We start from the raw sequence: 23,761 nt of genomic DNA, 5'->3' as shown, positions 1-23,761 counted from the left end.
TTCGATCATGATCTTTAAACACATTTACACCAGTAGCTGCCATTAGGACAGTGGCAACAAGAAAACGTGTAACAAGACTTGCTGAGAATCGTCCAGTCTCCCTCCAGCATTTTTATATAAATGAGACTTGAAGCAAAATTTACCTGTAATTGGGATTTTTTTCAAAATTCTTGATCAAAATTTACTTTTGACTATTTCTGTTGCTTTAAATTTCTTTTTTTACGTTCTTCATGGTTCTCGTTCATTTGTTCAGGAAAGCTAGACATTTAATTCCAACACTTTCTTCATTCACTACTTGCAAATTTCAAGTCTCAAAAAGAGTAAGCTCTCAAATATAGTTTAAACGCATCAGTAGTATGCTAGCTAAAGCAGAGACAGGGCTTGTAAACCACATTTCCCATCACTTTTCTGGAACTAATCTTATTCATCTCTCTAAATGTTACAACTTGCCCCTGGGCTGGGTCTCACAGGACTAAAACATCTAAAAAGTTACACTGAACAGCTCACTTGAGAGTTAAATTTATGATTTAAATTTATGAGTAAAGGTTTCAGAACCTAGTGGGAATAAAGCATAATGTAAGAGATGACATTTGCTGTAAGTTACCTGCAACTTTTATCAGTGAAGCACCCAGAACATTTCTACCAAAATGTAAACTGTTAAACTGTCTCAACCAGATTTGAATCATCAGAAGTCATCATTTCTCTTACAAACATGTTTTCATTGTTCAAGTATTATTACCAGTATGTCCTGGTTATTTGGGGAATTCTTTTCAATGGAAGTATCACTCTAGTTATAGACTTTTTGGATAGAGGCAAGATTTGTTAGATAATGTATCTCAATGCAGTTGAAAAGATGATAAATGAAACCAAAGCTATGAATTTTCTTACATTAAATGTAAGTACTATCTGCAGTCAGAAGAACAGCTTGCCTGCTTTCAGAACCTGTGTCTTGAAAATATTAGATGTTAAATATTAGAGATTAAAGTTGGTTCAGTTTAATCCATGGTCTTTAACGCGCACCATGTTACTGGATGCTATTTTCTTCTTACTGAAGACCACTCGAGCAACTTCTGTTTCTGCTAAGGCCATTTTCCTACCTAACACTAATATCATAATTACAAAAGATATATTCATGCTGCTATAGGTTTTTTTGGTAGGAAAGGAAAAAAAGCAAAATGCAGATCTGTTCATTCTTGGTACTATGGTACTAAAACAACTTCACCCAAATTGTTTTATTTTACATAACAAGTTTATTTTTCCAAAGGCATATAGACAATAAACAAAGTAAACATTCAACCATATCTTAACTTCTGCCAAATATTATCTGTCCTAGAACTGTTCCATTATGTTGCAGTGTCTGACATCTTTAAATTCAATAGTCGTCATCTTCATCAGAGTCCATTACTTTTCTTCTGTTGAACTGGGGAGAAAAAACAAGTGTCGTTCCATGTTTAATAAAGCACAACTCAGATTTTCTGAGAACTATTTCTGCCTACTACCGCGAGATATTTTTGTTTGTCTTTAAAACAACCTGGTGTTTTAGATCTCAGGGGAGCGGGACGACGACGGAAGAGCCTTAAAAACTACACCCTCCATACGGCAGCCTTTCTCCCCAAACTCCCACGTGTTACAAAATGGAAATGTCTCTGGCCTGAAATGTGGCCAATAGATGTATATTCAATACACCGTTTAAAATATCCATCTTTTTCTTTTGCCACGTGCATTTAGGGAAACTTACTTTAACTGTGGTTTTCCTTTCTGTTTGTTGGCTTACTTTTTCAAGGATTTCTATTAAACCTTGTTCTGTTACCTAGGATAACCAGCAAGAAAAACAGTCATTTTTTTTAAACAAAGAATTTACCTCAGCAGACGGAATCATTTTAGTCTTCCTGGGGTGTAGACGTAGAGCACCAGAGGGAAGGAGAGGTGGGACTAAAGGTTGAAGTTACCGGTTATAATTACAGGTACACCTCTTTTTACTGGGCTTCACTTCATTGCACTTCACAGGTGTTGCACTTTTTTACAAAGTGAAGGCAAGACCCTCCACCAGCAAAAAGATTACAACTCACTTTACTGCAGTGGCCTGGAACCGAACCCACAATATCTCCGAGGTACGCCTATATTGGTTCCTTAGAAAATGTGCTCAGCTAGTCCTCGTTTGAGGAGGGGGGAAAAAGTCTCCATCAATTAGCTTCCTCAGAAAAATCCAAAGTTAACAGGTATTTAAGAGCATCTTTATCACCACTAGCAGAAAAAGACCACCTGCACCACTCTGTCAAGTGTCAGGGATACAGACACACCACCTCTGCCCTTGAGACCCTGAGAAGATGAAGTGCAGGTGATAAGTCACTCAAAAAAGACAAACCGGTCACTGTCTCTTCCACACATTCCTAGTGTAAGGGGTCCAGGGCAGGACTGATCCCCTCAGGCTGTGGTGGCAGGTGGGGAAGTGGGGGTGATGCCGTCTGGATCTTGAAGGAAGGTCAGACTTGCCACAATATACCCATCGTGGCATTATAGTAACGCACACAGTAACAAGGAATTTTGCGCCATCTCATTTGCAAAACAAGCTTAACGTCTGCCTACACTGGTAGTATTTCCATTAGTATTACTGAGAAAACTTCTTTCCAGTATAGAAGCAATTTAAGCCAGCTGACCCTGCCAGTCATTGGGTCACACAGACACTAACAGGGTCCTACAGCAATGTCAGAAAGGGAGAACGGAGGAGTTTAGGAAGGGCAATTCGTTATCTTTTAGGATTTATGGTGATACACCTATTCTCTCCTTTAAAAATTACTTCCTTAAAATAGTCAACAAGAATTCTGTAACCAGAAGAACATGAAATTGACCTTCTGAAGGTATGTTTTGATAGAGTAGGTTAACGACAGGTAAAACTGCCTCCAGGCAGTCCAAGCTTACCTTCCCACTTAGTTGTCCGTATCTTGCCATCTGTATGAGGTAATTCTCTACTGCTTTAGTTTTTTCAGGCTTTACAAGTGCTAAGTTACTTACTGAAAAGAAAAAAGTAAATATACAAAAAAGCATCAAAATTAAATGCACTTATACCTTAAAACTAAGCACCAGCATTTCCAAAGCACTTCACAGACTTATTTATGTCTTGAGACTAGCAAAGTAGGTATGGCAGAAGGTACTGTCACCCTTCTTAAAAATGAGGAAACTGAAGTTCAGCGATGTCAGTCTAGTCAAGGCCACACACAGGTGGTGACAAAGCCAAGATTAAACTTGGGTCCTCAGATTCTAAGCCCTATGGCTTTTTAAAAAATACATACTATTGCCCTCTGGAAAACAAATTATACATTACTATACATACATAATGGCAGAGATCCATCTAAGGCTCCCTCCTCTAAGCTGGGCTTCAAGTTACGTTACAGAAGGTACTAGTTCATTCCAATTGGCTCATTTAATTTTTTTCTACATGTTTTTTTTTAATTATGAAAAATTATGAACTGAAATGGAGAACACAGTAATCCCCCAAGTCCCCATCACCCACGTCAACTACCAGCAACATTTTGTGACTGACTTACGAGTTGTTTCCTATAAATTTTACCTAATAAGCCCTCGGAGATCATCTCCCTGGTAGAAGAGAACCGAGTTGCTACTTTTAATAATGATTTAAGTACATTTGTTTAGGTTTCTAAACTTCACATTTCTTACAAATGTCTGTATCTTAAGTTTTTTTAGGTTAAACAACTATTTAGAGAAAGCAATAATTTCATATGTATCTCCCTATTCAACTAACCCAAGCCAGTTTTACGGAAATAGCTTAGAAGAAACTGAAGATACTTACACCGGGCCCGGGCTGACTGATCCAGAACTTGGGCTAAGATACTGTTTCTCATTTCTGCTTCCCTACAACAAAAACAGGTCAAGCAAAATTAGAACTAAGCTGTCAGCATGCCAACTAAACATACAAAAATGTAACTCACTCAATACATGTCCCAAGATGGAAGCCTGCTGCATACACCGACTGTATGCTGTAGTAGGTGCTGTGCGGACAGCAGCAGCTATTAAAAGAGTCCACTCTTGCCCTCCAAAGCCAGTTTTATATTATGTGGGTGTAAACCTACCAGGCTGAAAGGTAAAACTTTGCATTTTCACAATTCGGGGTGGAGTTTTCAGTTCAACCACCATTACCAACACTTATTAAGTACCTTCCGTGTTTCCCCAAAAATAAGACCAGGTTTTATACTAAGTTGTGCTCCAAAAGACGCATTAGGGCTTATGTTCAGGGGGTGTCATCCTGAAAAATCATGCTAGGGCTTATCTTCCGGTTAGGGTTTATTTTCGGGGAAACACGGTAGTATGTAAGAGGTACTAGAAATTTGTAGTGAGATTTCTGGCAATTAGAAGGACCAAATGATTAATCCATGGAATTATCTTAGAGACGAAGACGCCAAGACCTAGGGAGGCTATGTTAAGAGGACACAGAATCGTGGCCAAGCTAGAACCAGATCCCATGTTTGAAGACTCTCAGTTCTATGTTTCAGGTGAGAAGGGGGAGTGAAATTATAACTGCAAGTATCTTTGCATCATCCTACCTATCTAAGTAGGAACTAGTTCATGTTAATAGGACAGTGGTTTCAAACCTTTTTTTAAGTAGCAGCACTTTTTTTTTAAGCAAAGTCCTTCAAGGAACTTAATACACAACACAGACAACAGCAGAGATTTTTTGGCTGAACTGAGGGGGCGCTGGGACTGGCTGTGCCCACTAACTGCCCCATAGGGTTCATGGAACATAGGCCATATTTTTACCACACCTGAGTACTTCAACCCTGCCAGAAACTACTGTTACTATATTTCACTGAATCTAAGATGCCATTGATTGTAAGATGAACCATAGTGTTATGTACCTCTAAGAACAAAAAAACACCCTAAATGAGGAGGCTATTGGGAGATTTCCCCCACTCACAACTGGGGCATTAAAGAGCAACATCCACAGTACAAGGTAAATAAGAAATAAACCCGCCATGCAGAAAGGGACAGCAAGTAAGGATACATGCAGGAAACTTGGCCCTGAGTGAAGGAAGAAAAAAGTTCCTCTGAAAATTTGAACTTGAAGCTTTAGTCATGCAGGTGTGCTGTCTGAATTCATAATACCAGCGTAAAAGGAGGGGGGAAACTTCAAGCAGAGAATGTAATTGTAAGACATCTCAGGTTAGAAATGTACCCACGTGATGGCAGAAGCAAAGTAAATCCTCTCTGGAAAAATCCAGGACAATAGTGATCAGTTATGAGAACTTTTCCAAATTCAGGTATGTTAAAATGTAAAAAAAAAAAAATGTATGTCTTAGAATTAATGAAATTCATGTAGGTTTATTTTCTTAGCACTATCCCAGATGCTTACCATCTCTCTTCTCTCAATAAAATAAGCAATGGAAAGGCAGGATCCTTCTCTGCCTGTTTCTACAGACCCAGTACAGTGCCTGACCTAGAGCAGGTTCTCAACATTTGCTGAGTGAGTTAAAAGGCAGCATGATGGAGGGAGGAAAAAGTAGAGAATTCTTCAATACCGTGTTTCCCCGAAAATAAGACCTAGCCGGATCATCAGCTCTAATGTGTCTCTCGGAGCAAAAATTTATGTAAGAAAAAATGTACGTTTACATTAAACCAGGTTTACATATGTTATAGTAAAATACGACCAGGTCTTACATTAATTTTTGCTCCAAAAGACGCATTTGAGCTGATGGTCCAGCTAGGTCTTATTTTCGAGGAAACACAGTTTAGTTTCATGTTTGCAAGATGAAAAAGTTCTGTTGCACAATAACGAGACTATAGTTAACATGACTGAACTGTACACTTAAAAATGGTTCTTATGGTAAATTTTATGTGTTCTTTTATCACAATGAGAAAAAAAGGTAGCATGATGGGGTAACTAAGTAGTCATTCAATAAGCCTGCCATGTGTGAGGTGTTCTGCCATGTGCTGGGATAAAATAACAATCTGAGAATAGTATAACAGTTAATATTTACCTAGCACTTACTAAATGTGAGGCACTGGACCCCTCTAAAAAGTAGTCCTATTGCTATGCTCATTTCAAGGTAATCGCAGTTTAGCAGAGAAACCAACAGCAACCAGTAACTATTAAGGTAAGTACTATGTATGGGGTTCCACACATTTATTTAACACATTAATAACAAAGATACCTTGATGGTTTATGGAAAAATAACTATGTCAGGAAGAACTTTAAGATTCACATACTTACTAAAATAAAAAATAAAAAAAAAAAATTGGTGAAACCAGCCTTCAAAAAGTTCAGCGCTCCAGCCCATACCTGTGCTTTGCTTCCTGTTGTGCTGCATCGCCAGGATCCTGAAAAAGTAATTTTATCTTTTAGTAATTTCACAGAAAAAAAACCTATATAGGAACTATTCTACTTTCTGATACCTAATCGGCTCCTGCAGGGATAGAAGTCAATTACCAACTAATTAAAAGTTGGGCCTCCCAGAAGTCAATGGGATAAGTCAATGGAGGGTTCCACTTACTACAATGTTCTGATGAGCTTCTAAAGTCACAATCCAATAGAGTGTTTTAGCATACAAGCAACCATTAGGGAGAGGTGTACCGGTACAATGAAACCGAATTTTAGGAGGTAAGAGTAGTTCCTGGGGGGAATAAAATGTGCTGCTGTCCTGGGGATGCTCATGATTCAAATGGCGCTTCCGTGGAGACCGTCGCGCTCCATCCCTTACCCAGTCCTCCGCTCTCTTTACAGTAAGTCATTACTTGAGTCTCTTATCTATGGTATTTAGTGTTTAGTGTCTGGCTCCTCCCCGGGGCTGTCAACTCCGTCACAGGGGATGGGTATTCCCCGCCGTGCCCTCAGCGCCTGGCACTCAGGAGACCCTCGACAAATGTTTATCGACTACTTGGGTCAGAACAACTGAATTCTAGAAAACAATTCGGCTGGAACAGTAATCGAAGCAGGCTAGATCCCAAACCTAAGAGTACGGAGACCCGAGGAGCTGAACCTTCTGCTTCGGACCGACGCCGGCCCAGGCGAGACCGACATCTGAGCGGAGCCGACCCCCGGCTCGGGAGAGGCCCCCAAGCCGGACCCGCCGGAGACAGCACGTGGTCGGCTTGCCGCCCGAGTTGCCAAGCGACGGAGAGAAAGGCCCAGGCCGGCCTCGGAGTCAGGGCCAGGGGCAGGGTCCTCGGCCACTCGGCCGGGGACCAGCCGCGACGCTTTGAGCCGCGGTCCTCCTTGGGCCGCGCCCTCCATCTCACACGAGGGAGGGCTGGGCCTGGCGGGCGGCCGGCGCGCTCACCCCGTGCTTTGCCTGCAGCTCGGCCAGCCTCTGTTTCCGCAGCGCCTCCAACTCCTCCTCTGCCATGCTGCAGCCGTCCGGGTCGAGCAGCCGCAATCCGGCCCCGATCCCCTGCGCTCCGCCGCCCTCCCTACTGCGCAGGCGCCCACGGCGACCAGGCGTCACCAATCCAGCCCGGAGCTGCGCCGCCCGACGCAGCCAGGGCGCCGGGAGAGGCCCGATTTCCCGATAGACAGTGGTTGCGCGTGGGGCGGGGCGGTGGGCAGAACGAGTGGGCGGAGCCTTCTCCAGCGCGGCCGCATCTTTGCTCTGCACTTTGGGGCATCACCTGGGCTAGGAGCTGGTTGCGGATGGACAAAGATAGAAAACTAAAAACAGGCCGTCATCAAAAAGTATAATAATAACAGGTAAATTTTGTTGGTGGGCTATTATGTGTTAGGCTCATATTATCTCCATTTATAGATGAGGGTCCTAGGGCTTAGACTGGCTAAGTGGGGTGATGAAAAGGTTCTAAAACTGGATTGTAGTGAGAGTTACACAACCCTTAAATTTGCTAAAACATTAAATTGTACACTTAAAATGAGTGAAAGGGGGACTGGAGGCGGAGGCAGAAGAGACTCGCTGGTTACCTGAGCATTAAGAAGCCAAGTTAAAGCTAACTTGGAAGGTAAGACTGGGGCAAAAAATGGGGCCTTTCCTCCGAGATGGGAGCGGGGGTGGGGGTAGGGAAAGTTCTGGAAACCCTTCCCCACGAGGGCCTATCGAGGGTCTGTCGGAGGATGTTGGGGTGGGCAGCGGTGGCTACGTGAACTCCCCAGCGGGAGGCATGGCCTTTTCAGTTGGGGACCTTGGTGTGTGTAGAGGGGAAGGTGGTGCAATGCCCCTCTTCCTAATCCTGTTACTCTGCACGTTAAACACCTGCTGTTTTTCAATTGTGGTAAAATACAAAATTTACCATTTGAAAATATGTTCTCATTCTGTGGGTTGCCTTTTTACTCTGTTGATAGTATTCTTTGATGCAGTTTTTCGTTTTGATGAAATCCGACTTACCTACTTTTTCTTTTGTTGTCTATCCTTTTAGTGTCGTATACAAGGAATCATTGCCAAATCCAATGTCATAAAAATTTCCCCCTATGTTATGTTCTAGAAGTCCTACAGGTTTAGCTTTGATGTTCAGGTCTTTGATCTATTTTGAATTGATTTTTGCATATGGTGTAAGGTAGTGGTCCAAACGTTTTGGGTTTTTTTTCGCATCAGGATCTCCAGTTTTCCTAGCACCAATCGTTGAAAAGACTATCCTCTTTCCCCATTGCATAGTCTTGGCACCTTTTTTGAAAATCATTTGCCCGTGTATGTGAGAGTTTATTTCTGTGCTATTTTATTCCATTGTTCTATATGTCTGTCTTTATGCCAGTGCTACACTATGTTGAATACTGTAGCTTTGTAGTAAATTTTGAAGTCAGGAAATGTGAGACCTCCAACTTTGTTTTTTTTTTCAAGATTATTTTGGCTACTCGGGATCCCTTGAGATTCCATATGAATTTTACAGTAAATTTGTCTTCTTGTTCAAAAAACATCATTGGGATTTTGATAGAGATTGCATTGAAACTGCAGATTGCTTTGGGGAGTATTGTCATCTTAACACTATTAAGTTTCCCAATCCATGAATACAGGGTATCTTTCCATTTGTGTCTTCTTTCATTTCTTTCAGCAAAATTTTGAACTTTTTGATGTGCAAGTCTTTTGCCTCCTTGGTTTAGCTTATTTCTATGTAGTTTATTCTTTTTATGCTAATATATGTGGAATTGTTTCCTTAATTTCAGTTTTTGATTCTTCGTTAATGTATAGGAATAAAATGATTTTGTGTTGACTTTGTATCCTACAACTTTGCTGAATTTATTAGTTCTAACATTTTTTAAATTTAAAAAGACTCCATTTTTTAAATGGAATCTCTAGGCTTTTCTACATGTAAGTTCATGTTGTTTGCAGAGATAATTTTACTTCTTTTCAAATTGGATGCCATTTATTTCTTTCTCTTGCCTACTGGCTCTGGCTAGGACTTCCAGTACTCTGTTGAATAGATATGGTGAAAGTAAGCATTCTTATTTTGTTCCTGACCTCAGAGGAAAACTTTCAGTCTTTCACTATTGAATATGATGTTAGCTGTGGGTTTTTCATATATGGCCTTTTTTATTTGGAGGTAGTTACCTTCTATTCCTAGTTTGTTGAATTTTTTTTTTTTTTTATCATGGAAGGGTGTTGAATTTTGTCAAATGCTTTTTCTGCATCAATTGAGATGATGTGTTTTTCCCCCTTTCTGTTACTGTGTTGTATTACTTCATTTTCATGTTGGAACTTCCTTGTATTCCAAGAATAAATTCCACTTGTAATTGTGGAATTTGGTGTAAAATCCTTTTAATATGCATCAGATGCCCACCAAGTGCACCTAGAGAAAATAGCAAGATAAGGAACACACACTGCTGATGGAATGTTACCCAGCTATAGAAAAGAATAAGGAATCCTTGCGTGTATTTGGGTTAGTTTTTAACGCTATGTAACAAATGATCACAAACGTGGTGGCTAACACTTGCAGGCACCTGGCACAGCACACAGGGGTCTTTGCTCGTGGGCTATCATGTCTGAGGCAGAATTCAGTTCCTTGCAGTGACAGAAGTGAGGTCATGTTCTTGCTTTGTCTCTCGAGGCCTGTAGAGTGCTGCTGCCCTCCACTAGGCATATCACAGAATCATGACTGGCCTCTCCTCCTCGCCCCAGTTCTGCCCGTGCTCAAGGGGAAAGCCTGGGCATGTCCTCCAGGGGAAGAATCCCAGGATCATCCTAGAATCCTGCCAGTGCCAGAGATGGCTGGTGGACAAAGGACCCCATTGCCCTGGCAGTGCTTGCTGCCTTGGGGTTGTCACACAGACACACAGGCATCCCTGAAGACCCTGCCCCTTTGAAGGAACCACATCTCTACCAAGCGTGTGTTTGCTCTTAGTCTCAGTCTCATCGTTCCCCAGCTGCAAGGTCTTCATCACAACCCACCAGATTCAATCAGGGACCCAGCATGAACTTGGGGGTCTCGGAGGCTGGTCAGCACCACCCGCCCTGCAGGCCTCCCATTCTGCCTTCAGGGTGACTTCCTCAACCTCCCTGCTGCCCAATCCATAGCACGTCCTGTGCCAGGATCACCTAGTGGAACCTGGGCCAGTCTTGATTGATATAAATCTATGGACACACTGCCAAGAGCATTCCCAGACGGCAGGGACAGTAGCTTCTCACGCCCTCATATCAGAGATTTTAGTAGATGGAGCAGATTTGGGAGAACAAGCTGGAGCCCCAGCACCTTTCAAAAAAGCTCCTCCAAACATTTGCCTGGCTCAAGCCCCAGGTGTGCAGGATCAGAGTTACTTCCTGCCTAGCTTCCCCAGGTGGCACATCTAGCTTGGGGGGCAGAGCCTGTCCTTGCTTACTGAACACTTGCAGCACAGGCTGTGACAGGATGGAAAGGGAGGAAAAGGGCCCAGAGAAGCAGCTCATTCAGTGTGACACTGTATATACCACCACCACCGGGCACGGCCAGGTGAGGTCTGTTACACAAGTGTGGACTAAAGGCCAAGTGTAACAGGGTGCTACAGAATGGGTCCACCAGCCAAGGGCCTTCCTGAGCACTCACCAGGCCTGTTCCAGGCACCCATACAGCCCTGCATTCCAGTGCGGTGTGGTTGGTCATACAATGCTGGAAGGTGGGCAGGGTGTGCACAGAAGTGGCTCAAGGTGAAAAATCACATCTAAGGGGAGGCAGGTGTTTCTTCCCCAACCCAAGGCAGCAGCTCAGTGCTAGTGCAGTGGGGCCCCTACCTTGCACACTTAACTGAAGACCCCTGTACTCCTGACATGTGAAGATCAGCAGAGCTCTGGCTGAAGGGCAGAGCCACCTGACTCTTGGTAAGTTCATTCCTCACTAGGCTCCCAAGCACCAAGCAAATGGAACAGGTGCCACTAGGCCATCCAGAGGCAGGCAGCCCTTCCACACCTCCAGATGGATTGCCAGAGATACAGCTTAGGTTCAAATTCCCATGCCTCCACCTCAGCTGACCTTTATATATGACACAACGTCCGTGGAAATCAATACCTTAATAGTTCCTTTTATCAGGTTGGTGCAGAAGAAATTGCGGTTTTTCCAATTAACATTTTAAACCACGTTACTTTTGCACCAACCTAGCATGTTAAAACAGTCCTCCAAATTACCTGACATAGCTGTTGGGTACGGGAATGCAAGTTGACTGCAATTTACAAAGACTTGCAGTGGCAGGGCTGCAGGGTCCAGACAAGAAAGCACCTTCAGCAGCGTCTCCAAGGCTGCTTCGCTCACAGCTGTCCCTGTTGTGATGCAGGACAATGGAGGTTTATCTGAACTTTTCACTGTAGACAAACCAGACTGGTTTCAAGGAAATTCAGGCACCAATCTGCCATCAGGGAGGGATCCAGGCAAAGCAGTGCTTACCCATGAGGAACGTTTGGCAGGGCTCCAGCCTCCCTCTTGGCCAAGAAGGCAGTCCTTGAAGAGTCTGAGGCTGGCCTTCTGCCCCAGAGCACACATGCCCTACAAGTTTGGGTGAAGGGCTGCAGACAGGCTCAGCACGAATCTGGGTGCAAATCAAAGCAAGGGCGAGGTCCTAAGACCTACAACGCCAAAATAACTACAAACTGCTCTGATTAAAATAGGCAGCTCTACTTAAAAAATGGGATTTGTAAACTATCCACAGAATGCTATTATGGACAAACAATAGTCCTAAAATATAGAAAGGGGGATGCAATCCTGTCTCTGGCCTGCCTTGTAAAAACACCCTCACCCCAGCTGAGGCCCCCTACCCTGTTCTTACAGACAGGTATCAAATGGAGACTACAGACTTATCACAAATTGTCAACAGAACTTTATTTCTTCTTTTCAACATCCTGTTCTGCAGCTTCCTTGGCCCTTTTTGCCCGGATGCCAAAGAGCCGGGCATTGGCACGGGCCATGCGAAGGCTGGCAAATGCCTTGAAGTTCTTCTCCTCTTCTGTGATGACCCTGGCTTTCTCCTTCTTGTAGACCTAGAAAGAGTACAAGGAGTCAAACCCTGGCCTGCAGTGAGGCCTGTAACGAGGCCCAGGACCCAAACATCAGCAAACCCAGAGAGGTACTGGAAAGAGATCAAGTAGTGCTGAGGAAGTGAGTGGCCAGCAGCCGGCGAGAGCTGCCATGAGCTGCCGACCGACGACTGCCTCAGCCGGGGGGAGCGCAAGGCTCATAATACCAGCATGGGCCAGGGAGCTGCATCCTACACTAGACTGAGAAACAACGGCTTGAACCGGAGGGGAAGGGGGGAAGTGGAAGAAGAGGGGGAAAAAGAGTAATGCTGAAAGGCTACACAAAGGCCACCGAGGAATAGATCCCCTTTCCCAGAGGAACCTCAAGGGCCCAATCACTTGATGGGCAGGTTACAGAATCATCAAACATGCCCTGAGATTACCTGTGGCCTGGGATTTCCAACTAGCAAGAAGGAAAAAAGGACCCAACAAAGAGAGGAGTGACAAGTGGGGTTCCCCAAAAAAGAGCATACGGCCTTCCCTTGAGGAGTCCATTTGTTTAGAAGACAGGGTGCTCTTGCCACCCTTTACTCCCTCCAAGTCAATCTCCACCTCAACACACGTTCCCTTGTACATCCTCCCAACACCTCCACTTACGTTCCGTATGGGCATCACCGGGCCTGACAGCTGGGTGGCCAATTTGAGTTCTTCAGCCTGTTCACGAGAAGGGCGAGTCAAATGGGTGCAGCTCATTTACGTAAGGGCCCCAAGCTTATAACCCTCTAAGGCAGCCCCACCTCACATTGGGTGACCGTGTGCTTGGAAGGGCTAGGTGTCTGCAACTGCAAGCACACATTATGTGGGTCTATGTGCCAAGTAATGGCATGGCACCAGATTCCTATTCTATCTAGCTGACAGTCACAGGCAGCTGCAAAAGTGCACGTATACCTGAACAGATGCAGATAAAGCAAAACGTCAACTGAAGTGTAAACCCACTCCCCACCCAACTCCAGAGAAGCCTGTATGGATGGATGGACACTATCAACTTTGTTCCAAAAGTTCTTCTAGAAATATCTGTGTCATACGTAAAGCGTTTTAGAGAGCAAATCACTTTCAATGTAAAAAAACTAGGTCCAAGTCAAACAACTTTTACCATTCCTACAAAACAGAAACATCACATTTGAGGAGCACGTGAGTGAATATTGGCGGTTCTGATTCATTTATAAATTTTTAGGAGCTTTCCGCTCATTATCAATTCTCTACTGCCCATATGAAGGCCAAGTTTTGGGGGATAAAAAGGTTACAGGCAAATGCTTTCCTTCTCACCCCAGCTGGACCCAGCTACAGAAACTACCCCTGAACCAAGGAAAGCCACATGCTGGGGTTGGGCAGCCTCTCAGAGACCCCCACGCCCCTGACCACCCCTCTGCCCCACCAGGAGCTGGGAGCACTGTACTCACAGAGCTGTCTCCCTTCTTGGGGGCTGATGGCTTCCTGGGGAAGAGGATGAGCTTGGATCGGTACTCCTTCAGGCGCTGCACGTTGGCCTGCAGGGACTCAGTAGACTTGTTTCGCCGTCTAGGATCCACTGAGATCCCAATGGTCCGGGCCACCTTCTTATGGATGCCAGCCACCTGCCCCCAGAGACAGACACAAATGAAGCCCCAAGAAGCCTCTAATTTCCATACCTTAATAAAATCGCTCAGTCGTCAGATGGAAAAGGGTTCAAACGTACTTTCATCAAGGCAGTACAGCGATTCCGGAGAATGTCATCATTTGACTGTGAGCCCAAGAGACAAAACGTATGCTTCTGATAACGAGGTTTTGCGAGTACTCACCCGTAACTCCTCCAAGCTGAAGCCCCTGCCGGCTCGCACTTTGGTGTGGTACCTCACAGTAGGGCATCTCACGATGGGCCGGATGGGTCCCGACGCAGGGCGCGGAGCGATACGGCGCGCTTTGGCTTGCCGGGCCTTGCGTCTGAGCAGACAGAAACCAGGCAGCAGTTACCGTACCCCAAAGCTTGTCTCCCCCCTCGGGTGTGACGTCTACGGCCTAATGCCAAAGCAGGGACAGAGAGCGCAGACGGCCCCGCCCGCCAGCGACCCCAAGCCCAGCGTCCCCACCCACTTGCCCCCAATCATAAGGTCACGTCGGCTCTCCAGTGGAGCTGAAAGTGCTGCAGTTATGACATGGCAAAGGGTCCATGCGCACTTGCAACACAGGGAACACCGATTCCGAACACTGTCACTACCTGGCCGTGTACTCCAGGAGCCCCGCTCACCTGCGGATCTTCCGCGCTGGCTGGTTAAACCACGTGGCCACACGCCGCTGCCAGTCTTTGTGGAAATGGGGCTTCAGGATCATGCCATTTCGGCTGGGCGCCATGGCTGCTGCCTACCGGCCTGCAGAGGAAAGCAAGTCAGGGCTCGGGTTCCGGGCGGATGCCGCGTGCAGCCCGCCTTGGGCGCGGCCACAGAGCTCGGCCATAGGCCAGTGCTGTCTGCGCCATGGATCCGACGCCGATGGAGGCGGATGGAGCCCGATGGCATTCGAAGGCCTCCGCCGGCGCCGGACTAGAGCGTACCCACCTTCTCCCAGGGAGAACAGCCACCGGAAAAGAAATGGCGCCGCAAAGCACCCCGGGATGGCAGTGAGCCTGGCCAATCAGAAGTGCCGGGACGTTCTGACCAATCAGAGCCTGGAATCACGGAAGTGACGTATTCGCGTTCCCAGCCGACCTCGCGGCCCCTGGATAGAGATTGCGTAGCCTGCAGCTCCCAACAAAGTCAACGAGGGATGCTTCAGGCTGTAGGAGAGCGGTGGCGGATGGTTTCGGCAATGCCGGCCTTTTTCAGCTTCCGCACGCCCTGGGACTCGGTACGTTTTCCCAAAACCTAAAGCGTCGTCCTCTGTGCCCCAGTCTTTGTTCCTTCCCGTTTGGAACATTTGTGCTTCTTTAGGCCACACTTAGGGGTTGCTGTAAGCGGGGCATCCTGTACTTCACATGTATTTTTCACATGGAATCGCACAACCGCCTCTGCTCGGCGGAAGGATCAGGTAACTTCTCTGAGGTCGGGAGTAAGGGGTGGCACTAAGAATTCACGTGGCGGACTGCAGATGTCCCACTTCCCGCTGTGCATACGGCCTCCACAGAGGCGAGCATCATAAAAACACTAACTAGTCAGGCACACATCCATAATTTGTGCCTCGCGCGTCTCCTATTCTCCAAGTCTGGGAACTCGCCAACACCGTACTCCTCCTACCTCTTAAGCCTTTACTTCCTGCTAACCCACTTTCTTTCTCAGCTTTACACCAATCATCGAGCTTCCTCCTAGCAAAACTTAATCAACAGTTTAAGAATTTCATGACACAAAATGAGAAATTTGAAGCTCTGTGCTCCGCACTGGGAAAATAAGTTGCTGATAAAGTTTTCTGCTCTAGTGAGATACCCTTGGGTGTTGGAAAAATCACTGAGGAATTAACAAAGTTTTGACCTGGGGAACAGGAGGCACAGTCTTTTCAGATGAATGCACTGAGCCTACATGGGAAGTTCAAACCCTCACCCTGCCATTTAATAGATACGTGCTCAATTAGGAAACTGAGGGCAATAGCAGCCCTGCTTTTCCCACACGTTCTCAGGCACCTTGCAGTGATCCCACCATGGCCAAGATACTTTGCTCTTTGTAATCTCAAACATTCCTGTCCCCATCCCCAACTTCCCTTTCTGGATGGACCCACAGACTCAACGTATCTCCATCAATCCTAACCCTCACCTCCACCTGAGCTCCAGCTGCTTGTGGTCAAGACGCTGTCCTGGGACGCTGGGTGGGGGGTTAGGTCTGCTCAGAATCCAGTTAGCGGTAAGGAGGGAAAGTTGTAATTTGAGGACCTGCTCTGCTGCACACAACCAAACCAGACATAGAACCCAATTTTTCATGCTTCAATACTTCATACCTTACTTCAATCAAAAATTATGCAGAACAGCGAGACAAAAAATTCTGATACGAAAATTCTGTTGAAAACGTTCAGATTTCCTGTTGGGAAAGATTAGTGGGAAAGCTTAAAGAAGTGAACTGTTATGAACTGTCATGCAGAGGTCCTGATACAAAGGCTTGGGTGGCTCAAGGGTTTTAAAAATCTTTAGCTATAGGGATAGTTCTGTCCCTTGGCACAGAAACTCCACAGCCACAACTCTGCTTAAGGGCTTTTGTCCTGGACTTAGGCCTGAAAGGGCTAGCTAATGCCCCTGGAAGTAGCACTCAATTAAGGGGACCAGGGATTCCTGGCTAAGTGTCCTTGGGGGTGTGGCAGTGTGCTCTGCACACCCCCCAGCATTTCCTTGCAAGACTGAACCCCAATTACTGCCTGCTCGCTCATTCTGCCTCTGCACCTCACCGGCTTCCTCCATCTAGTGCTTTGAGGGTCAGCCTCAAAGAAATCCGGCCTAAGACAGTCAACTATAGCTTCTCAATCCCTTTCAGACACAGTCTTGATTGTTTAAATTATAGTGAAGTGATTTTTGAGTGATTTTTTTTTTGCGGGGGCAAAAGTCACGTCCCTATAGCACTTTGCAAAAAATTAGCACGTTAATCTTTGTCATATAAATATAGGCCGATGGTTAAATTAGGAAAAGCAGTGGCCTAATAATAAGAATGGATAATGGATATTCTTCTGAGGTCGGTGGCGGAATTATTTTATACAGAAATCTTGTGCGATCCCTATGCAAACAAGGCGATGATTGTACGAAGAGTGATACTGAATTCCCGAGTTGGGAAAAATGGTAATCCAGTGGCAGAAAATTTCCGAGTAGAAGAAGTAAATTTACCAGATAATATCAATGAAGGACAATTACAAGTCAGAACTCTTTATCTTTCTGTGGATCCTTACATGCATTGTAGAATGAATGAAGACACTGGATCTGATTATATAACACGTTGGCAACTGTATCAAGTGGTTGTTGGTGGAGGTGTTGGGATTATAGAAGAAAGCAAACACACAAATTTTACTAAAGGTGATTTTGTGACTTCTTTTTATTGGCCCAGGCAAACCAAGGTTATCCTAGATGGAAATAACCTTCAAAAGGTAGACCCACAACTTGTGGATGGACACCTTTCATACTTTCTTGGGGCCGTAGGTATGCCTGGTTTGACTTCCTTGATTGGGATACAGGGAAAAGATCATGTAACTGCTGGATCTAATCAGACAATGGTTGCTAGTGGGGCTGCTGGTGCTTGTGGATCTTTAGCTGGGCAGATGAATCAGATCAGCCACATTGTCCTGTGTGGTCAAATTTCTCAGTACAACAAAGATGTGCCTTATCCTCTTCCATTAACCCCTGCTATAGAAGCAATCCGGAAAGAAAGGAACATCACAAGAGAAAGATTTCTGGTGTTGTATAAGGACAAATTTGAGTCTGGTATTCTACAGCTGAGTCAGTGGTTTAAAGAAGGAAAGCTAAAGATCAAAGAAACTATGATAAACGGATTGGAAAACATGGGAGCTGTATTCCAGTCCATGATGACAGGAGGTAACATTGGAAAGCAGACAGTTTGCATTTCAGAAGAAACCTCTTTGTAATCTCTATAAATGTCTTCATCAAGGAAATACAGTTTTCTTTCCATTTTGCACAAAGATTTTGAAGATACATTAAAAAAACCTTACAGTATAGCTTTTGATCATAGTATGATCATAGGTGATATTTTCTTAGTTGCATAATTCTTTCTTATACCTTCAATATCATATACGTACTCTACATCCAACATGACTGTTTACAATGATAGAGTGAAGTCAACATGATCTATTTTTCTTTCTTTTACTAAAACTAGTATTACATGTGATATTCTTATCAGATATTCCGAAACCACTGGAGATTTGATACAGCTGTTAATGGATCACACAAAACAAATTTTTTTAAATCAATAACTTTTATTTAAAATGGAATGCTTGAGAAGGCACTTAGTAAATATTTGTTTTACATAATTCTTGAATTGAAAGTTGGAGTAAGAATAGAATTGGGATAGCCTTTCCATATTGTAGATGGAAAAGGGACTTAATGGCAGGGCGTCTGTGTAGAGGTTTGGGGGAATTCAGTGTCTGGCACATTTTTTGGGATAGGAGAGTAGAGGCTTTGTGTGAGGAGTGGTATGAGAAGGAAAGTAACAGGTTGGTTAGGTGGATGGAGAGACTAGATTTACTACAGAAGATGATCTGTTTGTGTTCTGCCAGTTTCCTGTAGAGCCTAAAATCTCAAATACTTAGTGATAAAAGCACATGTTTATTTTAGGTTAGCAGGCACATACTGTCAAATGGTTGTAAAGATTTCAAGGGCAAATAAATATAAATATCACTTGGAGTTTTAGGTAATCAAAAAGATTTAGACAGCAAAGAGAGCTTCAGAAAATGCCAGGACTGACTGGGAAAATTAACAAATGGTTGTAAAAACATGAATGTGCAAGACCTACTAATGTAACTCTAAATAAGAGTGTTTTATTAAATGTAAATCATTTAAACATTAAAATTGAGGATATTTTTCTGGGGGAAAAAAAAAAGAATGGATAATGTTACACTGTTTCATCACAAAACTGATAACCATCCAGCCTCTCAACTTTCCAAAATCATGGCCTACACATAAATCAGATATAGGCTAACTCAAAGGTTCCTGTAGTATGAGAAATACATCAGTGAAAGACAATTGGAAGTACATTATCATAATCATAAATATTTTAAAGTTCCTAAGAGAGTAGATCTTAAAAGTTCCCATCACAACAAAAAACACTTTGTAACTCTGGTGATGATGTTAACTACACTTACTGTCCTAATCCTTTTGCAGTGTATACAAATATAGAATCATTACATTGTACACCTGAAACTAATATAATGTATGTCAATTATACCTTAGTAAGTTTTTTTAAAAAAGCAAAACAAAAATCATGTTTATTTGGGTATAGATGAGAGCGAAGAACAATTTATATTATGATTTAAGAACTACAAGTTAATTATTTTTCTTATTCTTTAATGAGCTTCTGAGGCTCTTGTGTTCAAGGTACATGTTTACCTAAGGAACATGTGGTTATCTCAGGAGATTTCACACACTTAACTCGGACAAAGACAGTTCCAGAAGCTACAGTCAAGCCATGCTGTACCAGTTCTGCTGGTCAGAGGGTCAGAGTTCAGTTCCAGAGTCACACCCAGATTGCCCGGGTTGTTCTGGCTGCTCCAGGGACCAAGTGTTGTTACGGAAGCCTCTTCACCTCTAGGACCCCTCTTGAAGTATGAGCTTAACCATGCACAAGATAGCAGAGGATGTAACTCCTGACACTCTTTTCAAGTGCCATGTGTTTCCTGACAGGGAGGTTGACATAATTAAGGATCAGTCCCAGGGCCAAAGTCGGCAAACAACTCCTGTCATTCAGAGCACAAAGCAAACCCCCCTGGCTGAGGGTCAGTGAGCCCACTTACACCAGTGAGTGCTGGGAAAGCCAGCTGCACCTTCCCCACTATAGCAAGGCAGCCCCTTTCATGCCATTTACATCCTTTCCCTGGCTAAGTACCTTCTGGCACTCAGCAAATGATTTTCCAAACAGACATGGGCCATTTTAATGGGTAAAGTACAAGGAGGATGAGCTTGGCCATGTCCACCATTAGAGATTACAAAGGATATTGCCCTCAGGCAAAGACAGCACCCAGAAACTACGTGAAATGAATTTGGGGAACTGGGGCAAATGCAAAAGTGTCCTCACAAAACTCCAGAGCTGCCCACCCTCAGGTGTGTAACGACACGTGCACCTGCCTATATACAGCTCAGCAGGCGTTTCCTCAGGGCATCAAGTGGGATCAGCAAAAGAACAACTGTTCTGTCAGGAAGTACCCATAATCCATGGCTCCAAACACCACTGATGAGAGGCGGCAGGGGCACCTGAGTGCATGTAGCACACCCTCAGGGACACGGGAGCCGAGTGCACTCCACCTTTTATTTTTTTAATTGGGGAATATTGGAGAACAGTGTGTTTTGCCAGGGCCCATCAGCTCCAAGTCGTCTTTCAATCTAGTTGTGGAGGGCGCAGCTCAGCTCCAAGTCCAGTCGCCGTTTTTAATCTTAGTTGCAGGGGGCACAGCCCACCAGCCCATGCAGGAATTGAACCGGCAACCTAGTTAAGAGCTCATGCTCTAACCTACTGTGCCATCTGGCCACCCCACTCCACCTGTCTTGCAATGATGGGGTGTCCTGGGCCCTTTATCCCAGATTCCTAAAAAGGGGTCCTTCAGTAGGTTATCGCATAGCTGAAATTAGAACCTGCAAACACAATCTGTGATCCAGAACAAACCCAGTAGCCCTTCTGGGTTAGAACTGGCCATATGGTACAAAGTTGGATTCTCCATCCTAACGTATCACAGCAGGCCTCAGGTGTCCACACGGTGCCACCAGAGCAGTGAGAGGTTCTCGTGCACACATATCCGAATGGCAGTAGGTGGCGGTGTTTTAATCCTCCAGAGCCCAGTGCCTGCCGCAGCTGTAACCCCATTGATGAGTGAGAACACAGGCTCAGATCCTTTCCCTGGGACCCTGTTAGCATGCTGATGAAGTCACGGGTTGGGAAGAGCCCGTGCACAAGCGCCGGCATGAAGAGGCTGTGCAGAGCCTGACTGCTCCACTGGCCCTGGATCCACACAACACTCACGAAATGACTGTCATAAACCTGGGAACTCCTTCATGGGCACCTGTAACAAGCACTGATAACCCTCTCCATGGGGGAAAACGATCTACAAATGCAAAACTAAATCATCTCTGCAAAGACTTTACTAATCACAGGTAATGAAACCAACAAATCTCAGAAGCCCTTCAACAGGGAACAGTGAGGGCCCAGAGGTACAAGTCTGAGGCGAAAAGGAACTTGGGGGACAGCTGAGGAAGGAGTTCACTTCCTGAGTCCCCGCAGGCACCACTAACGAGGTCCAGCTATTTGGGCCAAGACGGCTCCTCCCCTTGAAGCGGGGGCTGCTGAGGTGCCTCCTCCTCCCCAGAATCTTGCTTCTCGCTCTCGGCATCCCTCCACCTCAGAGGGGCGATCATCTTCTTGGGCCCGTGAGGCGGTGGGCCGATGAGGGCCTCAATGTCGTCGTAGTTGATCACTTCCTTTTCCAGCAGCGCGTTCGCCAGCTAGAAAGAACAAAGGGCAGTGTGTGAGCCCAGGGGGCGAAGGGCACAGACAAGGAGAGCCTTTTGAGAGCAGAGCCCTGAGAAGGAGGGGGGCCCTCAGCTTCCCAGGAAGGGGCGTCTGGGAGCAGGACGCCCCTGGACAGGCTCCCTTCCCAGGGAAGCAGCACATGCAGGCAGCCTGAGCAAAGAATCACTCCCTGTCTCACCCTCGGAGATGATTTCCCAGCTGCAGCCTCATTAATTTTCTGCTTCCCTTCCAAATCTCGGCTTATTTGGGGCAACTTCAACTTCCTTTACCAAACAAGGTGTGTGTGTCTGCGTGGGGGCTGGGGACTAAAATGTAGAACCTCCTCGCTGGCACTTGGGGAAAGGGATGCTGGCACGGGGACCTCACAGTTTGGAAGGGAGCCTCTGTCTCTCTCTATGTGGTTGTGGAAAACACGCTGAATGAATCCTGTGCGCGTCCTGCATCAGCAGCCCGTCACTGCCACTCAGTCCCCATTACAAGGAATGCTGCCACAGCCACTTGGACTGGTTTCCGTCACCCCAAAACTGGAGCGACCACTTCCTCTGTGTGGCTGCTCTAATATATGACTACGTCCTGTACCCCCACCTGTGGTGTGAGGCAGGACATTGTCGGCTCACCACAGGGAGCCTGAGTCCTGCCCACATGGGACACTGGGGAGTTTGTCAATGGCAGTTTCCGGCTCAGCAGGTCAGGTACTGCCCACAACTCCTGGGGAGACTGGTACTGCCAGTCTGTGGTGAAACTTGGAGGACCCGACACGCACAGCTCCTAAGCTGGCAGAGCCTCACGTTCATGAAACAACAGCCAATCCACCAAGAGCTGCCCACCTCGATTAGGGACACAGTACCTTCACCTCTGGGGTCAAGAGGTGACCCCCACCCCAACACTGAGTCTTATTATGAGAACATCAGACCCGTCCTTCTAACACTGCCACGGCTGGCCATCAGCAACAGAAAAGTCAAAACTGACAAAGCCAAGAAGCGCCTAAGGAGGCCTGATGACTAAACGTAACGGGTCGGGGGGAAGAAGGGGCAGGAAAAGGACATTAGGGAAAAGCTAACAAAATCTGAATAAAGTGTGGACTTCAGTGAATAATAACATCAACACTGGTTCACTAGGTTGTGAAAAATGCAACATGTTAGTGGAAGATGTTAACAATAGAGAAAAACCAGATGTGGAGAATAAGAGAACTCTACCATATTTGCAACTTTTCTGGAAATCTAAAACTATTCTAAACTTTAAAATTTATTTTAAAATTTTCAGAAGTTTGACTTGGAAAAAAGATTAAACAATACTGACCAAACACTAGTAAATTGCTAATGCTAGTTAATGGGCACATGAGGGTTTATTATATTCTTTCTACTTTGAAGGAACTGGCTTGACATGTTCATAATAAAAGGCTAAAAAAATGTATGAAAAATGCTACATTTCAGTTGAACTGGGTAGAATACATATTGGTTATGTTGTTTTCTAAAGTTCTGTGTACGTTTGAAATATTACAGAAAAGGGTGACCAGTTGTGCCCGCACAGGGGAGTGATGGTCGCCCCCCCCCCACACACACACACACACACACACACGACTTCTGGAGGGACAGGCAGTGCCTGGAGGTCGGAAAGCACGTCTCACCGCATGCAGCTTGTCCAGGTTGCCCCGCAGCACCTTCTCGGTGTGCCTGTAGGCCTCAGCCACCAGCAGGCGAGCTTCCTGCGGGTGAAAGAAAAGCGCTCTGTAGTGAGCGCGCTGACCACTGTTCATGCCACCCATACAGCCCGGTGCTGGCACCAAAGTACACGAAAGGACCGTAGGTTCAGGAGCATAGCCTTTTGTCTCACAATGACGGGAGCGCTCAGCTGCCAAGTTTCCCTGGGAATGCCCTAGGTCAGGCTGCCTGCCCACCAGCCGTTCACACCCCGACGCCCCACCAGTTCCCGGAGGTCAGGGACCCTGTGTCTGTCCCCCATGCCTGCAGCTGCCTCACGTGCTTGTGCACCAGGACAGGCCAAACACTGCCTTGGCCCAGTGTCTCAGGGACAGTGCAGTGCACCCCTGCTGGCCATGGGGATGACTGGCACTGGCTCTGTCATTTGAAGCATTTATGTGATATTCTTCCCAGTTTCGCATCATCTAGTTTCATTAGGAGCCACACAGGTCCTCATCTAAGGACACACTCAGCAGGTCAGAGTGACAACGGGCCAGGAGGAACAGCCACC

General features: G+C 45.5%; 4 protein-coding genes and 1 non-coding gene across 6 annotated transcripts in view; 1 reads left to right on the top strand and 4 right to left on the bottom strand.

The window, feature by feature from the left end:
- Positions 1-223: 223 nt before the first annotated feature.
- PDCD5 (programmed cell death 5) lies at positions 224-7,449 on the bottom strand. Of its 2 annotated transcripts, XM_033129664.1 has the most exons (6): positions 7,290-7,444; positions 6,293-6,330; positions 3,809-3,870; positions 2,920-3,011; positions 1,739-1,810; positions 224-1,420 (listed from the first exon to the last, which is right to left on the bottom strand). In XM_033129664.1, the coding sequence occupies exons 1-6, from the start codon at positions 7,353-7,355 to the stop codon at positions 1,373-1,375; spliced, it is 378 nt and encodes a 125-aa protein (XP_032985555.1). In that variant the 5' UTR covers positions 7,356-7,444; the 3' UTR covers positions 224-1,372. The 2 variants fall into 2 exon arrangements, with proteins under 2 accessions (XP_032985555.1, XP_032985556.1); XM_033129665.1 differs by lacking the exon at positions 1,739-1,810 and having other exon boundaries at positions 7,290-7,449.
- Positions 7,450-12,203: 4,754 nt separating this feature from the next.
- On the bottom strand, positions 12,204-15,039 carry RPL13 (ribosomal protein L13). Its single transcript, XM_033128846.1, has 6 exons — positions 14,954-15,039; positions 14,647-14,767; positions 14,201-14,342; positions 13,823-13,996; positions 13,020-13,076; positions 12,204-12,386 (listed from the first exon to the last, which is right to left on the bottom strand). The coding sequence occupies exons 2-6, from the start codon at positions 14,748-14,750 to the stop codon at positions 12,228-12,230; spliced, it is 636 nt and encodes a 211-aa protein (XP_032984737.1). The 5' UTR covers positions 14,751-14,767; positions 14,954-15,039; the 3' UTR covers positions 12,204-12,227.
- On the bottom strand, positions 14,054-14,137 carry LOC117035674 (small nucleolar RNA MBII-202). Its single transcript, XR_004425244.1, has one exon. It is a non-coding gene; the product is annotated as a small nucleolar RNA MBII-202 (small nucleolar RNA).
- A 1,701-nt stretch (positions 15,040-16,740) lies between the features above and the next one.
- LOC117035143 (prostaglandin reductase 2) lies at positions 16,741-20,996 on the top strand. The gene has a single exon (XM_033128845.1). The coding sequence runs from the start codon at positions 17,025-17,027 to the stop codon at positions 17,940-17,942; it is 918 nt and encodes a 305-aa protein (XP_032984736.1). The 5' UTR covers positions 16,741-17,024; the 3' UTR covers positions 17,943-20,996.
- A 148-nt stretch (positions 20,997-21,144) lies between these two features.
- The window catches only part of SPG7 (SPG7 matrix AAA peptidase subunit, paraplegin), a 30,434-nt gene continuing 27,817 nt past the window's right edge, over positions 21,145-23,761 (bottom strand). The window contains exons 16-17 of the mRNA XM_033128843.1: positions 23,178-23,255; positions 21,145-21,522 (exon numbers count right to left, since the gene is read on the bottom strand). Coding sequence (XP_032984734.1) covers positions 21,322-21,522; positions 23,178-23,255 — 279 coding nt within the window. The 3' untranslated portion in view covers positions 21,145-21,321. The remainder of the gene's footprint in view (positions 21,523-23,177; positions 23,256-23,761) is intronic.

The sequence above is a fragment of the Rhinolophus ferrumequinum genome, chromosome 15 (assembly GCF_004115265.2).
Source record: "Rhinolophus ferrumequinum isolate MPI-CBG mRhiFer1 chromosome 15, mRhiFer1_v1.p, whole genome shotgun sequence".
In the NCBI taxonomy this organism is placed as follows: Eukaryota; Metazoa; Chordata; class Mammalia; order Chiroptera; family Rhinolophidae; genus Rhinolophus; species Rhinolophus ferrumequinum.
Note: the sequence above shows the minus strand (reverse complement) of the source record. Positions and strands in the feature narration are given on the sequence as shown.

Coding starts and splice junctions, on each gene's coding strand:
- PDCD5 (XM_033129664.1), bottom strand. CDS start 7,355: ATGGCAGAGGAGGAGTTGGAGGCGCTGCGGAAACAGAGGCTGGCCGAG. Junction 6,331..7,289: donor AGCTGCAGGCAAAGCACGGG/GTGAGCGCGCCG, acceptor TTACTTTTTCAG/GATCCTGGCGATGCAGCACA. Junction 3,871..6,292: donor CAACAGGAAGCAAAGCACAG/GTATGGGCTGGA, acceptor TTTTTGTTGTAG/GGAAGCAGAAATGAGAAACA.
- LOC117035143 (XM_033128845.1), top strand. CDS start 17,025: ATGGATATTCTTCTGAGGTCGGTGGCGGAATTATTTTATACAGAAATC.
- RPL13 (XM_033128846.1), bottom strand. CDS start 14,750: ATGGCGCCCAGCCGAAATGGCATGATCCTGAAGCCCCATTTCCACAAA. Junction 13,997..14,200: donor TCAGCTTGGAGGAGTTACGG/GTGAGTACTCGC, acceptor CTCTGGGGGCAG/GTGGCTGGCATCCATAAGAA. Junction 12,387..13,019: donor CGGTGATGCCCATACGGAAC/GTAAGTGGAGGT, acceptor TACTCTTTCTAG/GTCTACAAGAAGGAGAAAGC.